The sequence below is a fragment of the Canis lupus genome, chromosome 8 (assembly GCF_003254725.2).
Source record: "Canis lupus dingo isolate Sandy chromosome 8, ASM325472v2, whole genome shotgun sequence".
Classification (NCBI taxonomy): domain Eukaryota; kingdom Metazoa; phylum Chordata; class Mammalia; order Carnivora; family Canidae; genus Canis; species Canis lupus.
Genome location: NC_064250.1, coordinates 68,397,571 through 68,421,059, shown reverse-complemented (window position 1 = coordinate 68,421,059; position 23,489 = coordinate 68,397,571). Strand labels below are relative to the sequence as shown.

Genomic DNA, 23,489 nt, shown 5'->3' with positions numbered 1-23,489 from the left:
AAGGAAAATATTTTTGGCGTAGAAATGCATGGACACCATCACCTCTTCTTTTCCCTTCTGGTCTCTACCCCCACTCCCAAAGCAAGAACCTTCTCAGTTCTGAAAATACAATGGCTCTTTATACTACATTACATACCCATCCAATGGTTTTTACCAATTTAAACTAAATTTTAGACATAATATCATTTCTGCAAGGGTGACTGGTGGCAAGCTCTCTTCTTACCGTTAGATAGTAACTCTAAACAGAATAAGCTACAAGTATGTCTTTTTTCATCACGTGATTTGGAATCAAGGATCGGTTTTCCAAAATTTTGCAAGAAGAGCCTAAACTTTTACCATTGAAAAAACTCAAATCTGACAGGTAGCTCTTGTGTATGTACAACCAGAGATTTTCTGATGATGTCTTCTGTAGTGACAGTCGGGGCGATGACACTTGATTAAAACAATGATCCACTCAACAAATACGTATTAGGCATTGACCGTACACTGGGTGCTGCGCTCAGCACTCGTGAGTCCACATGGGACCAGGACCGATCTGGTGCTTGTCCTTAAGTTACAACTCTCGCAGGAGATCACTCACTTCAGTGATTACAAAATGCTCTTATCTCCCTCTCTTCCGCTGTATCTTTGTGGCAGAAACCGAGTCATTTTCTAGGGAAGCTGGTGATCTTAGAGAATCTGACATCTTCAGAACAAGGTTTTCTTCTACCATGTGAAGCCAGCTACCTGAGCCCAGAGAGGGTGACAGCATCACTTGGACAAAGGGATAGGTCCCAAACCATCTTCCTCTGTTCAAAGGCATAATACTTCCATCTCTATTTTGCTACAGAAACAGACTCGAGATGTGAGTTTAACGCCTACATTTCAATGGATCAGAACGATAAGGAAATATATCAGAAGTAATACTAATAAAAACCCCAGAAAATCAGATTTCACTTTTCTACTTTTGAAATTGTGTGTGGGTCCAGCACTGAGCGGTGCATTTCCAAATGGGTATTTCTAACAAGTATAACCATTTTTCCAAAGGACTGTCAGCTGTTATTTTGGAAGTGATAGATGTTTTCCACCCTATCTTACACTTGGAACAGAGCTTTTTTTTTTTTTTTTTAAATAATGCTCTGTTTTGTACCAGTTTTGTTCTTTTGATCTCTCTTCTCACAGCTCTGCCCTATTGTAAACTTCTACTTAGGAGCAGAAAGAATGAGTGATTGTCCTTGTTTTGAGCCAGTGGAAATGTTATTCTATTGTCAGCTTCAGCATCCCCACTGAGCAAGGTATGACCTACAATGTCTTCCCCGGATTTTCTGCCTTTTTTCCTTTGACTAATGGAAACAAAGCTTTTCCCAAGGATTCCAAATCAAGCCCCCAATCGAAGTCTTAATTGGCAACACAAAGCACCGCCGCTGGGCGCTGGACAATTTCCAAAGGAGATTTTGTTCTTAAGCACTAGGCTGAAAAAACCCCAGAGAAAAGAAAACAAACATATACCCATCCGCACACTGCAGATGCCCCAACTTGGTTAATTTGGAACTCTGATTACAGAAAAATTCCCGCGTGATTGTAAACATATTTGAAATGTCCTGGAAGCAATTTTAATCCTAATATTCAGAATGCCCAGCGTGCTTCTTGCTCTTTTCAGAATTCTCTCCTAATGAGAGATCTATAGGATCTTGACCACAGAAGAATAATTAGATGCTACTGTTTGGGTTTCCAACGTCCAAGTGGATGGGAACTCATATCCATGGAAGCCCATAAAAGCCAGAGAAAATAAATGAATCACTTATGTTCTACCCTGAAAACCAAGAATCTTGGACACTCAATCTAGAAAACCATGCATTTCTGGTTGGCTGCTTGACAACAGTTTATCAGATGAACCAAATTGATTATTCTGCAAATTAAAAAAGTGTCTACAGAGGCCTTAGAATATTCTGGAAGGAAGGTTATTGTTTAAATGTTAATATGCATACATGTACACATGCACACAATATGATGGCTACAAATAACCAGCCCTCCTCCCTCCGTCCCTCCCTTCTTTCCTTCCTTTCCTCCTAAGAAAATCCTGCTATGAGCAGTCACTAACCATGAGTCCTTGCATTTAAGGCTGACACAGGGGGCAGAGGACCAGGCCTCTCTGCTCACAGCACACGGCCGGCTCTGTCCCTGGAGTCCAGCCCCTGCTGCCCCTTACTCTCAGGCAGTCCTATTTCAGACTTGATGCCAGGAGTCATTGCTGCTCCATCAGCACTCATAGGGGCATCTCAGAACCTCATTGCTCCTGATAGTAGAATGCAGAGAACGTGGAGCATGCAAGAGGGATTATTTCCAAACAGTAATTATATCAAGCATTTTTTATGAGTTGATGTAAGTGCTGACCTGGACACCTTGTGGGAAGCAGCCTAGCACCGTAGAGTTAGGAGTGTGAGCTCTGGATGCACAGAAATCTGGGTCTGAGCCCTTTCTGAGCTCTGTGCCGTGGGACCTGTGGAAGTTACCACACTTCTCTAAGCTTCAGTCTTCTAATAAAATAGAAATAATAATATGTACCTTGTGAGTCATTCTGAGGATGAGTGATACCAGGATTAAAAACCTGGTACTTCATAGCCTTCTTGTCATTGAAGAATGACTTTTGCTGTCATCACTGACTTATAAGGGGCTCGAGGTATGCATCTGATTCCATAGCCCAGCCTCACTTCTGCAGTCAGTTTCAGAAAACTCATTCCCCAGCCTTACTCTACTCTACCCTGAATAAATATTACAAATGCTAGAACTGAAAATATAAAGTGCTGGGAATTCTAGCGATAGTGCCAATTAATCCTATGAAGTCTAAGAAAACTGTGAACAGTCTATAAAGTGAAGGGCATTACTATACTACACCAAAGTTACTTTGGACTAAACATGAGACTTCTACAAAATCGGAGAGCAAGAATGCTAGACATAAGCTCTCATGTAATAAACTGATAACTAAAAATTATATTTGCATTTTAATTTTTACTTTTATTTTTTTGCTCTGAAATTTTTAAAATTTTACTTAGATTCCAAGTATAAGAGGTATAAACAATAAAATTCTATTTTATCCAAGAATAAAGGGAAAGAATCTCCTTTTTTGATTACTAATTTGCTCCTTTTTAAATTTATTTAAAAGATTTATTTATTTATTTAAGTAGTCTTCACATGCAATGTAGGGCACAAACTTATGACCTTGAGATCAAGAGTTGCATGTTCTACTGACTGAGCTAGCCAGGCACCACAATAATTTGCCATTTAAAAAAGTCACTCTTTGGGGGTGCCTGGGTGGCTCAATTGGTTAAACACTGACTTCAGCTCTGGTCATGATCTCAGAGTCATAACTGAGCCCCACATTGGGCTCTGCACTGGGCATGCAGCCTGCTTAAGATTCTCTCCCTCCCCCTCTGCATGAGCTTGTGCACGCACACTCTCTCTCCCTCAAAAATAAAATAAAAAGTCATTTTTGAGATGAAACATCTCGCTCCTGATCAATGGGTCAAAGAAGAAATCACAAGGGAATTTAGAAAATATTTAGAAACATAAAAATAAAAGCAAAACATACTAAAACTTATGGGATACATAGAACACAATACTAGGAGGGAAGTTTTATAGCACAAAAGATGTACATTGAGAAGGAGAAAGATCTCAAAACAACCTACCAACAATCTAACTTTCTGTCTCAAGGAACTAGAAAAAGAGAAACTGAAACAAATGTTAGTGAAAGTAAGGACCTAATAAAGATTAGAGCAAAGATAAACAAAACGGAGAATAGAAGTCTAGGGAGAGGGCAGCCCGGGTGGCTTAGCAGTTTAGCGCCGTCTTCAGCCCAGGGCATGATTCTGGAGACCTGGGATCAAGGCCCACATTGGGCTCCCCTGCATGGAGCCTGCTTCTACCTCTGCCTGTGTCTCTATCTCTCCCCCTCTCTCTCTGTCTCTCAAGAATAAATAAATAAAATAAAATCTTAAAAAAAAGAAGTCTAGGGAAAAAACAATGAAACTATAAATTTCTTTTAAAAAGGTCAACAGAATTGACAAATCCTGTTAGACTAAGAAAAAAAAGAGACCCACAAACTAAACTTAGAAATGAAAGAGGGGATATCCCAACCAATGTGAAAGAAGTAAGAAGATTTCTATGAGACTACTATGAGCAATTATATGTTAACAAATTGGATAACCTAGAGGAAACGGATCAATTCCCAGAATCGTACAACCTACTAAGACTGAATCATAAAGAAATAAAAACTCTAACAGACCAATAACTAGAAGGAAATTGAAGCAGTAATAAAAAAATCTCCCAACAAAGAAAAGCCCAGGGCCAGATGGCATCACTAGAGAATCCTACCAAACATTTAAAGATGAATTAATACCAATTCTCCTTAAAGTCATTCAAAGAATTGAAGAAGGCAAGGGGTAATTCTTCCTATCTCATTCTATGAGGCTAGCATTACTCTGATACCAAAACCAGACAATGAAACAACAAGAAAAACTCTAGACCAATATCCCTGATAAAGCTTGAAGCAAAAATCCTCAACAAAAATACTATCAAACTGAATTCAACAACATATTAAAAGGATTTCAGGAGTCCCTCCTTATCCACAGGGTATGCGTTCTAAGACCCCCAGTAGAAGCCTGAAACTGTGGATAGTACCAAACCCTATTTATACAGCTTTTTCCTATATGTACATATCTATGATAAAGCTTAATTTATAAATTAGTCACAGTAAGAGATTAACAGCCATAATTAATAATAAAATATAACAGTTGTAACAATCTGCTGTAATAAAAGCTATGTGAATGTAGTCTCTGTCTCTCAAAGTATCTTATTATACTCTACTCATCTACAATAAAATGCCTATGCCACGATAAAATGCCTATGTGATGGGATGAAGTGAGATGAATGAGGTGGGCACTGTGACATAGTGTTAGGCTACTATTGACCTTCTGGTGATATGTCAGAAGGAGGGTCATGTGCTTCCGGACTGAGGTAGATCATGGGCAACCGAAACTGTAGAAAGTGAAACCTTGGGTAAGAAGGCACCACTCTATGTACCACAACCCACTAAGATCTATACCTGGAATACAAGGATGGTTCAACATATGAAGATCAATGTAATACAACACATTAACATAATGGAGGACAAACACCACATCACTCTTTAACTGATGCAGAAAAAGCACCTAACTCAACATTCTTTCATGTTAAAAGCTCTCAACAAAGGGGCACCTGGGTGGCTCAGTGGTTGAAGGTCTGCCTTTGGCTTGGGTCATGATCCCAGGGTCCTGGGACTGAGTCCCTGCAGGGAACCTGCTTCTCCCTCTGCCTATGTCTCTGCCTCTTTCTGTGTGTATCTCATGAATAGAGTCTTTTTAAAAAAACTTCTTAGCAAATTAGAAATAGAAGGAAATTACCTTAACATAATAAAAGCCATATATGAAAAGCTCATAGGTAACACTATATGCAACAGTGAAAGACAAAAAGCTTTTCCTCTAAGAACAGGAACAAGGCAAGGAGACCCATTTGTACCACTCCTGCTCAACACAGTACTGGAAATCCTAGCCAGCACAATTAGATAAGAAAAAGAAATGAGGGATCCCTGGGTGGCGCAGCGGTTTGGCGCCTGCCTTTGGCCCAGGGCACGATCCTGGAGACCCGGGATCGAATCCCACATCGGGCTCCCAGTGCATGGAGCCTGCTTCTCCCTCTGCCTGTGTCTCTGCCTCTCTCTCTCTCTCTGTGACTATCATAAATAAAAATTTTAAAAAAATTAAAAAAAAAAAGAAAAAGAAAAAGAAATGAAAGGCAATGACATTAGAAAGAGAGAAGTAGAGTTATCTGTGTTTGCAGATGACATGATCTTACATGTAGAAAACCCTAAAGATTCCATGCATATAAATATTTTTAAACTAATAAACAATTTTAGCAAAGTTGCGGGCAAAAATCAGTTGCATTCCTATACACCAACAATGACTAACACACAAAGGAAATTAAGGAAAAATCCTATTTGGTACAGAATCAAAAAGGATAAAATAGTCAGGAATAAATTTAACCAAGGAAGTGAAAGACTTTTACACAGAAAACTATGAAACATTGCTAAAAGAAATCAAAAGAAGACATAAATAAGTGGAAACACATCTTATTTTCATGGCCTAGAAGACCTAATATTGTTAAAATGTCTATACTACCCTAAATGATCTATAGATTCAACAAATCCCCTATCAAAATGATTTTTTTTTGCAGAAATTTAAAAAATCTTAAAATTTAAAAGGAATTTGGAGGGACCCCATATAGCCAATAGTCAAAACAACCTTGAAAAAGAAGAGCAAAGCTGGAGGCCTCAAACTTCCTGATTTTAAAACAGGTTACAAAGTAACAGTAATGAAGTTAGTAAGGTGTCTTTATTAGCACAGAGACAAATATAGATGAATGAAACAGAACAGACAGCCCAGAAATAAACCCTTGAGTATGTGGCCAAATGATTTTCAGCAAAGGAGCCAAGACCACAGGACAGCAAAAGGACAGTCTTTTTCAATGAATGGCAAAGGGAAAACCGAATATCCACACATAGAAGAATGAACCCTTATCTTAGACAATACACAAAAATGAACTCAAAAGGGATTAAAGATCTAAATGCATGACCTAAAATCATTAAACTCCCAGAATAAAACACAGGGGAAAGTTTCAGGATATTGCATTTATCAATGATTTCTTGGATATGGCACGAAAATTAAAAATAGACACTTGGGACTACATCACACTTAAAAGTTTCTGTGCATCAAGGAAACAATTAATAGAGTGAAAAGGCAATCTATGTAATGGGAGGAAATATCTGCAAATCATATATCTAATATGGAGCCACTTTCCAAAATATATAAAGAAATTCTACAGTTTAAGAACAATAACAGAAAAACAAATAATTTGATTAAAAATGGGCAAAGAGGGCACCTGGGTGGCTCAGTTGGGTGTCTGTCTTTGGCCCAGGTTGTGATCCCACATTGAGCTCCCAGCTCAGCAGAGGGTCCACTTCTCCCTCTCCCTTTGCCCCTCCCTCTGCTTGTGTGTTGTGTTCTCTCTCAAATAAATAAATAAATAAATAAATAAATAAATAAATAAATAAAATGAGCAAAGGACCTGAATAGACATTTCTCCAAAGGAGATACACAAATGGCCAATAAACATTAAAAATAAAAAATATGCTCAATATCCAGCTACCCAGCTGGCCAGTCAGTAGAGAGTATGTGACTCTTGATCTTGGGGCATGATCACGAACTCATGAGTTCGAGTCCTATATGGGGCATAAAGATTACTTTAAAAAAAGGATGCTCAATATCACTTATCATATGAGAAATGCAAATCAAAACCACAATGAGATAGCATTTCATATCCATTAGGATGGCCACTAGCAAAAGAACAGAAAATAACAAGTTTTTGGCAAGGATGAGAAGAAATTAGAACCCACTAACCTTGCACTGTTGGTAGGTATGTAAAATGGTGTGGCCATTATGGAAAACAGCATGGCAGTTCCTCAAAAAATTAAAAATAAAATTATCTTATGACTTAGCAATCCCATTTCTGGATATATTCCCAAAAAAAAATTAAAAGTAGGATTTTGAAGAGCTATTTGCACAGCCATATTCATTGTAGCATCATTTATAATAGCCAAGAGGTGGAAACAAACCAAATGTTCATTAACAGTTGGATGGAAAAAGAAAATGTGGGGTATGTGTATGTTTCTGTATTATGCAGCCTTAAAAAATAAGGAAATCCTGGGATATGCTACAATATGGATGGACATCAAGTGTATCATGCTAAGTAAAATAAGGTGGTCACAAAGGGACACATAAATACATTATGATTCCACTCATATGAAGTATCTAAAGTAGTCAAAATCATAGAAACAGAATGTAGGAAGGTGATTGCCAAGGGCTTGGGGTAGGAATTACTATTTGATGGGTAGACAGATTTGATTTTGCAAGATGAGAACGTTCTTCAAACTGATGGTCACCAGAGGGGAGGTGAGTTGGGGCTGGGGGAAGTAGGTAATGGGGATGAAGGAGGGCACTTATTGGGATGGGCACGGGGTGTCATATGGAATGGCTGAATCACTATACTGTACACTCAAAACCAACATAACACTGTGTGTTAACCATACTAGAATTAAAATTTAAATAAATAATTTTAAAAGGAAACAGAAGAAAGATGAAAAAGTTCTTGAGATCTGCTGTGCAATGTGTAACAGTACTTGACACTACTGAATTGTACACTTAAAAATGGTTGAGATGATAAATTTAATGTTACGTGTTTTATAACAGATGGCAATCTGAATCCTAAAATAAAGTCAGCCTTGGCAGTCTTCGACATCTAGACGGGGGAAAAAAAGATAGTCCATATCCACTGCTGCCAATTAGAATCCAGAAGGTCACTTTACATTGATTAGAAATAATTGATTCAAGCAAGTATTAGATACGAAATGAGGCTAAGGATTTCAACATTTAAGTTTTAAAATGCCCTGCAAAACCAATTTTCTTAAAATTCACAAACAATAAGTACATGAAGCTCTATCTGATAAAAATACAATGCAAATTCGCTTGTTGAGGGATGGTATAAATGCTACATATTTGAAAGAGAAGATGGGATCTCTATGTCTTCATCGAAGTCACAACCCAGCATCTGATCTAATGCATGCGAGCCCACTGGAGGTGCCAGCATGGCCCAGAGCACCTTCCTGCTCCCTGGCCTGGCCCCTGTAAGTAGTTAGTACCATAATAAGCTCTATAGCTTCTATGGTTGGGCTCATAACAAGTTCAGGGGTAGCACTGCAGAAGGATTTCTTTAAGGTTTTCTAGACTATACCACCATCAGGTATTTAATTTTCTAGAGCCTAAAAAGTTAGAAAAGTGGCCTGGCATATAAGATACAAAATTTTAATATCCCAATCATGAAATTAGAGAGATGTTAAGAGCAAACTATGCTCTATCAGACAGACAACATTAATATCTAGAACTTTGCAGTTAAGCACCATTTAAAAGTAGGAGCTTATCTGAATTTTATAGATAAAAAGTTAAGGTTGGTATGGCAATCTGAATTTTGCTCTGTGCCAAGTATGAAGTTGGGAAGAGCATTTTTTTCTTTTTTTTTTAAGAGCATATTCATTTTTACACAGGTGACACTCTCATTTGTATTTTCAAGAGAACTCTAAGAGAAAATACAAAATGGCACACCATGGTGTTAGCCAATGAGATTTCAAAGACAGTAAGATTTAGTCTAAAAACAGCAGAATAATAAATTCATATAGGTCCTGAGAGGGCAACACACCAAATGTTGTACTTTTACAAGTTTTAATTCAGACAAGAAATTAAGAGGTGTCATATAAAAAGGCAATGTTTATTTTAAATCTGAGATGGAACCCCTTTCAAAGTTGGGTTCCGGCACTCTGTACCTACCTTTTGGTTGCAGCTGGCACAGCAGTTTCTTTCCTGGCCCCGGAGGGGGATGGTAGAGAGCCACTAGGTTTCTTTGGTAACACGGTGCCATTGTTGACAGTGGTCCTTAAAGGCAGGGTCTGTACCAGTGGTCTTGCTGTAAGACAAGCAGAAACGCAATCAGAACTTTCCCCTCAGTCAACGTAACTTTTTATGGAACTGAAGACAGGTAAGATAGAAAAGGATATCAATTTTAAAATACTGGCAGAACTGGCAAAGGTGCAAAGAGAATTCAGCAGAAATTTTCAACCAAGGTGCTGGAACAATGAACCTAGACAAAAACCTCACCCCTTACGCAGAAACTAACTCAAAATGGACCAAAGACCCGAGTGTAAAGTGCGAAACTATAAAACTTCTAGATGATGAAAACATTGGAGAAAACTCCATGTGACCTTGGGTTTGGTGACTTTTTAGATACAACACCAAAAGCACAATCTATGAAAGAAAAAAAAAATGATTGCTTGGCCTTCATTAAAATTATAAAAATGTTTGCTCCGTGAAAGACATTGTTACAAGGATGAAAAGACAAACCACGAACTGGGAGAAGATATTTGCAAATCACGTATCTGATAAAGGACCTGTATACGGAATATAAAAAAAGAATGCTTAAAACTCCACAGTCAGAACACAAGCAGCCCAATTAAAAAAATGGGCAAAAGATCTGAACAGACACTTCACCAAAGAAGATCTACAGATGGCAAATAAGCATATGAAAAGATGCTCAACATCTTTTGTCATTAGGGAAATGCAAATTAAAACAATAATGAGATATCTCTATACACCTATTAGGGTGGCTAAAATCCAAAAAACAAACAAAATAGCAATTGCTGGCCAGGATGCAGAGCAACAGGGACTCCCATTCATTGCTGGTGGGAATGCAAAATGGTGCAGCCACTTTGGAAGACAGTTTGACGGTTGCTAAATATAGTCTTACAATATGATCCAGTCATTGTGTGACGTTAGGAATTTAATCCACTATTTGAAAACTTATGTCTACATAAAACCTGCATTTAATATTTATAGCAGTTTTATTCATAATTATAAAAAATTGGAACCAACCAAGATGTCCTTTAATGGTGAGTGGATAAACAACCAGACAATGGAATATGATTCAGGGGGAAAAAAAAAAGCAGGGAAGCAATCCACGCAAGGACAAGGATGAGTCTTAAACCCATGCTGCTCAGCGAAAGCAGCCAGGCTGAAAGGCTACATTCTGTAAGATTCCATTTATATGACATTCCATAAAAGGCAAAATTACAGAGACAAAAACCAGATCGGTGGTTGCCAGAGGTTGGCCAGGTGGGGGTAGGGGACCGAATAGGTAAGGTGCCAGAGCAGGGTGGTAAAAGGATTCTGTATGATGCTGCATGGTGGCTATGTGACACTGTGCATCTGTCAAAACCTACAGACTCTTAGAGCACAAAGAATGAACTTTAATGTATGAAAACAAAAATCAGGGGATGGGGGAACCCATGAGGGATAAAAGAATCAAACTATACTACAAGTATGTGCTATAACCTCACGGAAGGGGGCAGGTGGGAAGGTGCGCGCATCTAAGCACTGTGCTTGGGTCTGTAACGTTGTTTCCCACAGGGCATGGTCAACACCTCTGAAACCACTATCATGAACCCTAACAGTGAACAATTAAGTAACAGCATGGAGGATGGTGGGGACCAGGCTTCTCGCTGTTGCACAAGGAGGCTACAGACATGCAAGGGTCAGGAGGGCAGGTTGCTGAATGGGCCAGGGGGTAGGAGACCTCAGTACAAGCAATGTTGAGCCTAATATAGCTACAGATAGAAAATTATATCTATGTATGTAAACATGGGTTAATATAAACACATTTCTTATTTTTTAAGATTTATTTATTTATTTTAGAACGAGAGAGAGTGTGCATGAGTGGGGGAGGGGCAGAGGGAGAGAATCTTCAAGCAGATTTTCCACTGAGTGGGGAGACTGACGTAGGGCTCGATCCCACGTCATGAGATCATGACCCATGAGATCATGACCTGAGCTGAAACCAAGAATTGGACGCTTAACTGAGTCACCCGGGCACCCCAGTGTAAACACATTTCTTAGCTCTGCCTTCCGAGGGTACTGTAAACAATGACACACCCAGCACCCAAATCCTAGTTTATAACACGATCCCATAACAACAAAAGAACAAGGACTTCTTGAGGGAATTGCCCTAACCTGGGGTAGGGGCAGGGCACGTACTTGAGCTTACAGTATCTTTACTGCCAGAGATTAAGGAAGTGCTCAAAAGAACCCCAAACCCTATACTGATGGGGCCAAGTCAAAGGAACCCAGGAGTCAACTGAAAGAGCTCCCCCAGTAGCCGGAGCTGGACAATTTCAGCAACAAAATACATAAAGTAGCACTGGATTAGAGCCTAAAGTATAAAATATCCACGAGTCTATGCTGATGTAATTACTGAGTAAATGATTAAATGGGCAAGAAAAGATACATCTCCTGTGCAAATTCCAGATAATTTATGTAGGTACTTCATCCTCAAGGACATGGAGCACAGAGGCACCTGGGTGGCTCAGTTGGTGAAGCCTCTGCCTTTGCTCAGGTCCTGGGATGGAGCCCGGATTGGGCTCCCTGCTCAGTGGGGAGTCTGCTTCTCCCTTTCCCTCTGCCACTCCCCCTGCTTGTGTTCTCTCTCTCTCTCTATCAAATAAATAAAGAATGAAAAGGTTTAAAAAAGAAAGGAGGTAGAGCACAGTCCTCTACTCCATGAGTGTGGGCAGCACAGCGACTGCCTTCTGCACAGTCCAGTGTGGAGGTGGGACGGAGAAGTCATGCCAATGTGGTCAAGGCTGGCAAACTCTATCCAGGCCAGCGTCATGGTGATGAGTCATGTCGACAGTTCGCACTCTGGATAGGATGTGACGGAAATGCACTGTACCTCTACAGTCCTCCGGACCTACTCAGCACACCCAAGTTGAAGGACAATGGATTATCTGATCAGGGCTCCTCAATACTGTCAAGGTCATCAGAAACAAGGAAAATCTGAGAAAATGTCATGTTAGAGGAGCCTCGGGAAACAGGATGACCGAATGTAATCCTGGATGAGATCCTGGGACAACAGAAAAAGGATGCCAGGGATAAACAAAGGAAATCCAAATAAAGTGAGCCTCCAAGTAAAAAAAAAAAAAAAAAAAAAGTATCACCAGAACTCCTGGGTGGTGCAGATGATTAAGCATCTGACTCTTGATTTCAGCTCAGGTCATGACCTCAGGGTCATGGGAGGGAGCCCTGATTCGGGCTCTATGTTAAGCGTGGAGTTTGCTTGAGATTCTCTCCCTCTCCATCTGCCCTGCCCCATCATGTTCTCTCTCTCTCTCTCAAATAAATAAATCTTTTAAAAAGAAGATAAAAAACAAAAATTTCTTAAAAATGTCATCATTGTGGCATACTAATGTAAAATGTCAATCACAGGGGAAACTGGGTGCGGGGTAGATGGGGACTGTCTGTACCATCCTCGCAACTTCTCTGTAAACCTAACACGATTTTGAAATCAAAAAAATTATTTGAAATGCTAGCAGAATTTATTTGAAATGCCAGGAGAATTTATTTTGTGCATCACAGAATTAAACCGGCCTCAATTTAGGTTCTTAAAGACAATGACAAAACTGCACAGAATGCCAAGGTTTTTTTTGTTTGTTTTTTAAAGATTTTAATTATTTATTTATTCATGAGAGACACAGAGAGAGAGAGGCAGAGACACAGGCAGAGGGAGAAGCAGGTTCCATGCAGGGAGCCTGACGCTGGGACTCGATCCCAGGTCTCCAGTGATCACGCCCTGGGCTGAAGGTGGCACTAAACCGCTGAGCCACCTGGGCTGCCCCTGAATGCCAAGTTTTTAACACCTCAAAACTTTCTAGTCCCTAAGGCAGGGGAGCCAGGCTTCCCTCTTTTTTCAAATGTGACAGAAGATGGCAAAGGGCACAGGCACTACCCCCAGCCAGAGCACCACACCTCCCGCCACCTCCCGTGCTCTGTCCTTCCCCACCTCCGGGGCACCTGCCCACTAGCATGATCCCGGGGTCCTGGGATCAAGTCCCGCATTGGGCTCCCCGCATGGAGCCTGCTTCTCCCTCTGCCTGTGTTTCTGCCTCTCTCTCTCTGTGTCTCTCATGAATAAATAAAATCTCAAAAAACAAACAAAAAAACAAAAGTCCTGATACCAAGAGAAGGCATTATGTTAGCATTTCTGAGTCACTATGAAGTTTTTATGTTTTCTTGCGTCATAACTTCAAAATTCAGTCTCATAATAACCTAGTTCTGTCCTTCTCCATAAAGGGCACCCAGGGCTCTGGAAGCTCATGAAAAGGCCAACTGCACGTGGCAGGCTCCCCACAGGGGGTGACAGGTCTTGTCTATTAAGCTGTACTAGAGCATCATCAAAAGCACACAGAATTCTTAAAATTCTGATGAGAAATCAGGAAAGGAAAACAGAGGATGGAGCGGGGGCATGGTGACCGCCCTCGGAGTGACAGGAAGTCGCAGAGACCTCGTTAGTGCTATGCACCCAGCTGGATAATGTCCTTGGGTTTTGTCGCCACTGACGTCAGCAGCAGCACCACCACTGCCAGCAATGTGCCTACTAAGTGCTTATTTTGCACACGACACACCTCAGCAGGTTACTTCCACGTTTCCACGTCTAGACATGATTAGCCACGCAAGGAAGAAAGGCGGCCGCCATACAGGGAAAATTCTGGAAGAAAAAAATGCCTCCTAAGGTCCAGCGTGAACAAGCACCAGCCTGGATCGTGAGCACGGGAGGACATAAGAGCAGCTATAATGAGTCATTTGCAGACAAGCGATCTTTAAAACCGACAAGAAATAGCACAGGGAAAGGTTCAAACACAATTTCCCGCTCATCAGGTGCAAAGATAAATGACTCCTTTACTTCCACATGACACTAAGATATGAGACATTCTTCTGGTTCATAAAAGGGATTTTTTAAAATGACATTTTAATTGTTCCTAGGGGCAACACAGAGACACGTAGCACGAAAGAAGAATTCCTCAAATAAAAGGAGAGTGAATGATAAATGGTATGTATTTAGAACGCACTCACTGGAGCGCTACCAGGACGGTCGGAATCTCAGATCTCAAGGGAGACTGAGAAGCAGAGGAATGAGCAAATCAGACAGGACGGCCTCACTCTCGGGTCGGCTTACTACAGGGCCTCAGAGAAGTCTCTACCTTTCCGAGCCCTGGCTTCTTTGTAAAGGAAGGACAAGAGCATGCAGTCTGCAGGGCTGCTGGGAGGATCTGGAATGAGGAGTGGGGAGCTCTCCGCAGCGTGTCTGGGATGCAGAGGCCTGCGAGAGGCGGGAGCTATTATTCACGGCTACACCCAGATGACCAGATGCTTTTGGACATCAGGGTGCAATCGAGCCCCTGGAATGTGGTGTGAGAAGAGTTAGTGTAGTGTTTCAGTTATGGTTAGAGGCACCTGCAGGGGGATCGGACCTGCAAGTGCCCTCAGCCACGTCCAGCAGACACAGGAGGGGCCGAGGAAGACCCCAGAGGGTCCTCTTTCTTACTCGTGCCTGGCAAAGTGAGGGATGCAGGGGATATAGGGGTAGGACCTCAGGTCTGGGCGTAAGGGCCAGGGCGCTAGAACCAGTGTGTCCCCGACAGGCAGTGACCTTAGGCTTCAATTTTAGTCCAAATGTGCTCTAGGGATGTCTCTTCCCACCCTGAAATCTGATCTTAATTCGTGTGGGAAGAGTGTTCTGAGTTTCTATGACTTTGCCACCCAGAGTAAGTTCATAGAAAGACCCAACCATGCACCAGGGAGCTGAGCCCCAGGGCTGAAGGGGACAGGCCCTAGGTCTTGCCATACGGGGAGGATTTAAGGCCAGTAGTTCCTTGGTTTCCTATTTAATAGAAGGTCCTCAAGAAACTGCCAAGAGTTAAATTTCCTGCAAAATGACTCTAAGGCACAGTAACTAAAAATCTTAGGCTCTAAGAAAAGTTATTTGCAATCTTAGGTCTAAAACATTCACAATGGGGCAGCCCCGGTGGCTCAGCGGTTTAGCATCTCCTTCAGCCCAGGGCATGATCCTGGAGTCCTGGGATCAAGTCCCATGTCAGGCTCCCTGCATGGAGCCTGCTTCTCCTTCTGCCTGTGTCTCTGCCTCTCTCTCTCTGTGTCTCTCATGAATAAATAAAATAAAATCTTAAAAATAAAATAAAATAAAATAGAATAGAAAAAATAAAATAAAATAAAATAAAATAAAATAGAACATTCACAATGAAGCCTGAAATGAAATTTTTTTTTTCAGTCTTTCTAGGTAGTAGGATTGGAATACCCAGACTTCAAGAAGTACTATCTGTGGGGCTCTTGGGTGGCTCAGTTGGTGAAGCCTCTGCCTTCAGCTCATGAATCCAGGGTCCTGGGATCAAGCCCCATGTAGGGCTCCCTGCTCAGAGTAGAGTCTGATTCTCCATCTGCCCTTCCTACCACTGGTGCTCTCTCAAATAAATAAATAAATAAATAAATAAATAAATAAATAAATAAATAAAATCTTTGAAGAAAAAAAAAGTACTATCCATGATGATATATTTTCAAAACTATAGTTTTGAAATATAGAAATTTGAGTCTAGCAAGTCCAACCTACCAATGCTTATTATTATGAGTTACAACCTAAAGACCAAGCCGCCCTTTTCCCTCACATCATAGTAACAACTCAATGTGCAATATCTGGTAAGTAGAATTTTAGAATTTCCCATTAGATTTCAGAATAAATTTAATTACGCAAAGCGTGACATGTATGTGGTTATGTGTAGAAATCCAAAGTCTAATTTTAGCATATCTGGCCATGTGACTCTAGAATTCCTAATTATCCATTTATTTAATTTTGGTTTTTTAGAGAAAAAGAGAGAGAATCCCAAGCAGACTCCACGCCCAGCACAGAGCCTGCTGAGGGGCTTGATCTCATGACCCCGAGATCATGACCTAAGCTGAGATCAAGAGTTGGCTACTTGGGGCAGCCCGGGTGTCTCAGCAGTTTAGCGCTGCCTTCAGTCCAGGGTGTGATCCTGGGAACCGGGGATCGAGTCCCACGTCAGGCTCCCTGCATGGAGCCTGCTTCTCCCTCTGCCTGTGTCTCTGCCTCTCTCTCTCTCTCTCTGTATGTCTTCATGAATAAAAAAAATCTTTAAAAAAAAAAAAGAAAAAGAGTTGGCTGCTCAACCGACTGAGCCACCCCGGTGCCCCAACTGGAAGGAATCTATTTATAGGTTTCATGTATTTTTTAAATTTAATTTAATTTAAGTTAATTTAATTTTAGTAGGGTCTACACCCAGTGCGGAGCCCAATGTGGGGCTTGAACTCAGGACCCTCAGATCAAGACCCTCTAATTATCCATTTCAAAATGTACAAGATGTCCACGTTTGAAACTGGAGGAGGCACACTGCATCTGCTAAGCTGTAAGACAAAGTGGGTAATTACTTAAGTAGCGTGGAAGATCCTGTTGCTGACACCTGGCAAAGTCACACATGCTCTCATCCTCCGACGAGCAGTCCTGTTTCTAGGAATCTGTCTGAGTCTAAGACACACTGGAAACAATGCAAAAATGCCACATGCACAAGCTCAAGCACTGCAGCATCAGCTGTAAAGCCAAAGACCACCCACAGGGACTGGGTGAGCAGACCGTGGGGCTCCTCCCCCCGGGGTGCACTGGGAGAGGAGTAAGGGAGATGTCTCTATGCCGCAGTGAGAAGAGCAAGGTCCCGGACAGTGTGCGGATACATCACTTTTATCTGCTGTGCCGGAAGCCCGAGGACTTACAGCAGATTAAAATCCTAACTCCGCTTACATAATTTTAAAAAGGTCTTAAAATGATCAAACTACACATGAATCAAGTTTTAATATAGCATTGGCGGTCAGATGAGGCTAACCCTGGTATCATGGGTTATTTGAATTCTGGGGCATGGGTCTGGTAATATAAGAATCCTACAAGGCTGAAGAGTCAATATAATGGAAATATATATGGGCAGAAAGGACATTAATGAACTGATTATGAAAAATCATTTATTAACAACCCAAGTGTCCATCAACTGATGAACAGATGAACAGGATGTTGCATCTCTGTGCAACAGAGTATTATTCAGCCGTCAGAAGGAATGACGTATCGACACCTGCTATGGCACGGATGTACCTTGAAGACATGCTAAGTGAGAGAAGACAGCGGCAGAAGGCCCCAGACTGCATGATTCCTTTTATACAAAATGTCCACAACAGTCACATCCACAGAGTCAGTAGATTGATGGTTGGGGGGCGGGGGGCAAGGGGGACATGAAATGCTATAATGGGTATGGACTATCTTTTGGGGTGATGACAATGTTCTGAAATTAGAGAGTGGGGATGGCTGTACAACTTTGTGAACATACTAAAAACCAATGTTTTATACAGTTTGAAAGGGTGAATTTTATGTTCTGTGAACTATATCTCAATAGGCTGCTATAAAGAAGTTATTTATTAGAAAACTGGAAAAATCTGAACGTTGACACAGTATTAAGAAGTTAATTTTTAATGATCAATTTGTGATAAGGGTATTATGGATTTTTTAAAGAGAGAGTCCTTATATCTTAGAAATATATACTGACGGGGAGCCCTGGTGGCCCAGTGGTTTAGTGCCACCTTCGGCCCAGGGCATGATCCTGGAGACCTAGGATTGAGTCCCACGTCAGGCTCCCTGCATGGAGCCTGCTTCACTCTCTGCCTGTGTCTCTGCCCCTCTCTCTCTCTCTGTGTCTCTCACGAATAGGTAAATAAAATCTTAAAAAAAAAAAAAAAGAAATATATGCTGACATATTTATAGATAAGATGATACAATGTTTTGGATTTACCTTAAAATAATCCTAATGGGGTGAGGGAACTAAATCATAGGGGGGATAATAAATAAAACAAAACTGGGAACATGTTGATAGATCATGAAGCCAAGTAAAAAATAAAAGGTATTTTTCTTTCTACTTTTATATACATTTGGACATTTCATAATATAAAGTTTTTTTATTTTTTAAAGATTTTATTTATTTATATCAGAGAGGGGGGTGGAGAGGGGCAAAAGGAGAGGGAGAGAGAATCTCAAGCAGATTCCACGCTGAGGGCACGGCCTGCTGTGGGGCTCGATCTCATGACCCTGAGATCCTGACTTGAGCCAAAATCAAGAGTCAGATGCTTAATCGACTGAGCCAGCCAGGCGCTCCATCATAATATAAAGTTTAAATATAACCCTTCTTACAATCTGGGAAACTGAATATATCTAGTAAACCGTCTCCATAATTCACTAAATAATGCCTGTCTAAACCGGGGATGGCAATTTATGGGAAAAATGAGAGAAACTACAGTGTGTTCCATCTAAAAAAAACCCCCAAAGTTATTTTCTGTAATAGAACTGTTTGTAAGGAGCAAGACAAGGAGAAAGCACAGTGTAGGGGAGAGAGGGACACAAACTGTTCTCTAGTTGCAGTTAAACCAGGATAAAGAACTAATTATTTGTTATTTTCATTCCTGGCAGAGACCTTCAAATTCAATTTGTTAGTTGTCCCTCTCTAATAAAATTTGTGAAGGGACCATACATAATATTTCACATGATCATGTGCCAAATAGGATCTACAATATTTGCGACATTTTGCAAATCAAGTTAAACCTTGAGAAGAGAGCCCTCATTTCAAGTTCTTTGGTTATTCCTTTCCTAAGTATTTGGTTTGATTTGAGTAATCTGAATTTAAATAATACTGCTAAGCAAAGCAACATGGATGGTGGAAAGAAGGCATGTCCAGCCAGGCCCTGGGGGCCAGTCCCGGATTTATGTAACCTAGGGTAAATGATCCAATCTCCTAGAGGTTGTTTTCTCATCTGTAAAATGGGCATGATATCAGCTACCTCAAAGAACTGTGGAGAGGTGAAATGGGCTCACATATCCCAAAGATCTATTGCGACGTCCAGCCAATCAATAAATGGTAGCTACAAGAATCATTCTGAATATCAGGAGCAAACGTCAATGTAGCAGAGACTACTGAAGGGCGATCTCTAGCCTGCTTACAACAGCAGTCTCAGAGGCTAAGTCCTGAGACTAGAAGGTTTTGATGTCCGGGAACGGCAGGACCCACTTGCATATGAGCATCTCTACCAGAAGATTTTGGTCATATTTAGTAATTCTCTGATCTGTTATTTAATAGGGTTCTGATTATAACCCATAAAAAAAGTCCGCAAAAGGGTTATCAAGTATGCAACACGCAAGCTGCCAGATTACAGTCAGAACACACAAGCAAAATTTAAAAGGATAAATACGAATTATTCGCTCGTTAATGCATAACAAAGCAGACAATCCCAGATACATGGGACAATGACTATATTTTAATCTACATTTTACATTAAAATCTTATAGCACTCTCCTAGCACTGAAATGGAAATTAGTCATGCATGTATACAATGGGCTTATTATGAATTGCACTCCAAACCATGATTCCTTGTCTTCTAGAGAACACTTGCAAGCCAACTCCAGCCTCCGGACATTTGCTCTGAGCCCTGCTGTTTTTCTCAGTGCAGTGAAGATCAGGGTAAGAGACACACATTTTTAAAACCCAAGTTTCTTCTGCTTAGTACACCAGGGAATATTTAGAAACCAACTAAAAAGTATAAAAAAAGAAAAAATCGCAATTTTACCACTCAGGAAAAAAAAAAACAAACCCACCACCAATCAATGATAACTCTTGGTATACTTCTAGACTTTTTGCACAGATTTTGTCTGTTTACTTGAATCACACAGTATATACAGTTTTATATCTTGCTTTTGACTCTTAATGCAATGCACAGGCACTTTCCCTGCTGTTACTGATAACACAAACATTTTTAAAAGATGACACCGTATTCAAGCATATGAAGTGTTGCAGATTTCTGGCCATGTCCCTATAGCTTGCATTCCCTCCATTCCTTTCTATCCATTTATCCTCCAATCTGCATGATGTGGCCACGAACTCTTCTTTGTGAAGCACTCTCCTGTATCTACACCCACAACAGCGATATATAAGGGGATCTTCTCACTGCATTCTGCTAGCCTGCTCCAACCACATCACTGAAAAGACTTTAATATTACCAAGAATTTTTTAAATATGTGCCTTCACAAACTCTGATTCTCCTTTCTCCACGATCTGGCAACCCAAGCTCAGCACACCAAATCTCCTCATCTGAAAGTCAATCTAACAAAAAGAAAGCAAACTTTGCAGGCTGAGGTTCTCTAGAGTTAAGATGCACGACAGGGCAACCAGCTCTCAATATTAAAAAAAAAAAAAAAAAAGCCAAAGGCAAAAGGGAACAGGAATAACAAAGTTTAGGGGCACCTGGGTGGCTCTACTGGTTATTCATCTGCCTTCAGTTCAGGTCATGATCCTGGGGTCCTGGGATCGAGTCCCGCATCGGGTTCCCTGCTCCATGGGGAATCTGCTTCTCCCTCTCCCTCTGTCATTCTCTCTACTTGTGCTTCCATTCTCTCTGTCAAATAAATAAATAAAAACTTAAAAAAAAAAAAAAGAGTAACAAAGTTTGGGGAGCTTAGGTGGAGACTGGTTAAAAATCCTGGGGACAGGAGAATGTTGCCAAGGAAAAGAGATCTAAGACATAGCTCCCTCTAGATAAACTCTACGTCCACAGGCCCAGCATTTGATAGGTGATAGGTTGGCCACAATCTTCCCCCTGTCTCAGGAAGCCATGAACTCAATCTGTTAGTGAATTATCTTTCCCGAGACTGCAGTTCTCACTGTTATGCTACTGAAGTGATACAGAGGATAATAAAAAGTAAGTCAAAGCTGAGAGGTCACGATAACTTTCTTCAAGTAAGTGAAGTACTGTCATGGAAAGGGATTAGAATCCTGATATAAGGCCTCAGAGGCAATACTGGGGCCACTGGGTAGACCCTGCCGTCTACTAGGCAGGGGTGACTGCGGCATAGACATAGCACCCACCACACCCTTACCTTGAGCTGAACCATCCTGAGCACTTTGATAGCTCACTATCTACCAGTGTGGCCTGTTCATGATGGCACATTCCTGTCTCTGAGCAAGCAGCACAAACATATGTGCCCAAAACTCAAAACACTGAACCCAAAGCTTCTCTGACAACACTTAGTGTTTAAAAATCAGAATGCCCTGTGTCCCGTCTACTTCAAGTCTGTATCAGGACGGCAGCCAAAATAATGTAAAGTGATAATAATGTGGCCTTGGGACACCTAAGTGGTTTAGTCGGTGAAGCGTCTGCCTTCGGCTCAGGTCATGATCTTGGGGTCCTGGGATCGAGTCCCACATTGGGCTCCCTGCTCAGTAGGGAGTCTGCTTCTCTCTCTCCCACTCCCCCTGCTCATGCTCTTTCTCTCAAATGAATAAATAAAATCTTTAATAATTATTATTAGAATTATAATAATTATTAGAATTATTATAATAATTATTAGAAATTATATATTAAATAATGATGATGATGATGATGATGATGATGTGATCTTTTACAGCCAAAGGAGGCTTGCCTCCAATTCATCTTGTCTGAAAGATCCCCCAACTGAGCCATGGCTACCGGACCAAGGGCCAGCTCTCCAGCTAGAGATGCATATGCACCCATATGACCCTCTCCAGAAGGGGAGCAGAGACCAGGGCTTCTGACAGGCCCCCTCCGCCCCCTCCTCCCCCTCCCCACCTCTGCCTTCACTGTCCTGTAATTAACTGCTTGGGGAAAACCATGGCCCATTCCATCCAGGGGTTGCCAGCCCGCTCACCAGCTTTCTTACAATCTCTATTCTATATCTTGGGGTGACTCCCAGGCTATCATGCTGATTTACTTTTACTTATTAAAAGAATATTATACAGAAACATTGAATTCACTATGAAAACAAATTATTCTCTTAGAGGAAGTTTCCTGAAAACCAAACTCTACTCTTAACCAGGAAAAGAAAACCCCTTGGCAGGCCTCTTGTATTATTTTTTCCTTCATTTTTTTTTTAAACATAAGTTTTGGAAGTCTGACATTTTATATGAAGCAACAGCTTAGAATGTACCCTTTAGGGTAGAGTAGTCATAGGTTTTATTTTTGGAGAGCTGAGTAGATCAAGAATACCTAAAATAACCTGGTTTCTATTTAAAATTTCCTAATCACTGTAACTTAGGAGAAGAAGAAAACATGATTCACAAGGATTATTCAAGGGGCGCCTGGGTGGTTCAGTCAGTTAAGCATCTGACGTCAGCTTGGGTCCTGATCTCAGGGTCTTGGGATTGAGTCCCGCATCAGGCTCCCTGCTTGGCGGGGAGTCAGCTTCTCCCTCTCCCTCTGCATCTCCCCCTGCTTGTGCTCTGTCTTTCAAATAAATAAATAAAATCTTGTAAATAAATAAATAAATAAGATTATTCGAGAGGTAGTGTTACATGGTAACAGATGGCAGCTATACTTGTGGTGAGCAGGGCACATAGTTAAATCACTATGTTGCACACCTGAAACCAGCGTAACATTGTGTGTCAATTATACTCATAAAAATGATAGGAATCTGCAGATATTGCCTTGCATGTATATCTCACATGGAGCTGGTGATAATTACCCAGAAGGACAAAGAAATAGATTTCTTTCTACAGATATGTGAAGATGTAGCCAAGTACTTGAGAAAAAAGTAACATATGCAACATCAGACAGTACCCTCTCCTGACTCCAAGAAAAACATGGTAACTGTGAAATAATTTGTTAACTCCAAACAACCAAAAAAAAAAAAAAAAAGCTAATTTTAAAGGGACATTTACATGCTAGTGTGAACTCAAATGTTTTAACCAAAGGAATTTAACAGCCAAGACGAATTCTATTTTCTAAAGTTAGCCACAAGGAACAGAAATCCTGGCAAAAAAAATGAGCAATGTAAATGGGTTGAAAGTATACGTCGACTATGCCTAGCAGGATAGAAGGCGTTGTACTTCCAAATTTTAAGAAGAAGGTCACTACAAAGTT

The 23,489-nt window shown here is 40.8% G+C and overlaps 1 protein-coding gene across 5 annotated transcripts in view; it reads right to left on the bottom strand.

The window, feature by feature from the left end:
* Nucleotides 1-23,489, bottom strand: part of EML1 (EMAP like 1) — a 212,469-nt gene that overhangs the window by 53,982 nt on the left and 134,998 nt on the right. For all 5 annotated transcript variants that reach the window (XM_025442903.3, XM_035720075.2, XM_025442902.3 and 2 more), the window contains one exon: nucleotides 9,450-9,585. In XM_025442903.3, the coding sequence (XP_025298688.3) occupies nucleotides 9,450-9,585 (136 nt within the window). The remainder of the gene's footprint in view (nucleotides 1-9,449; nucleotides 9,586-23,489) is intronic.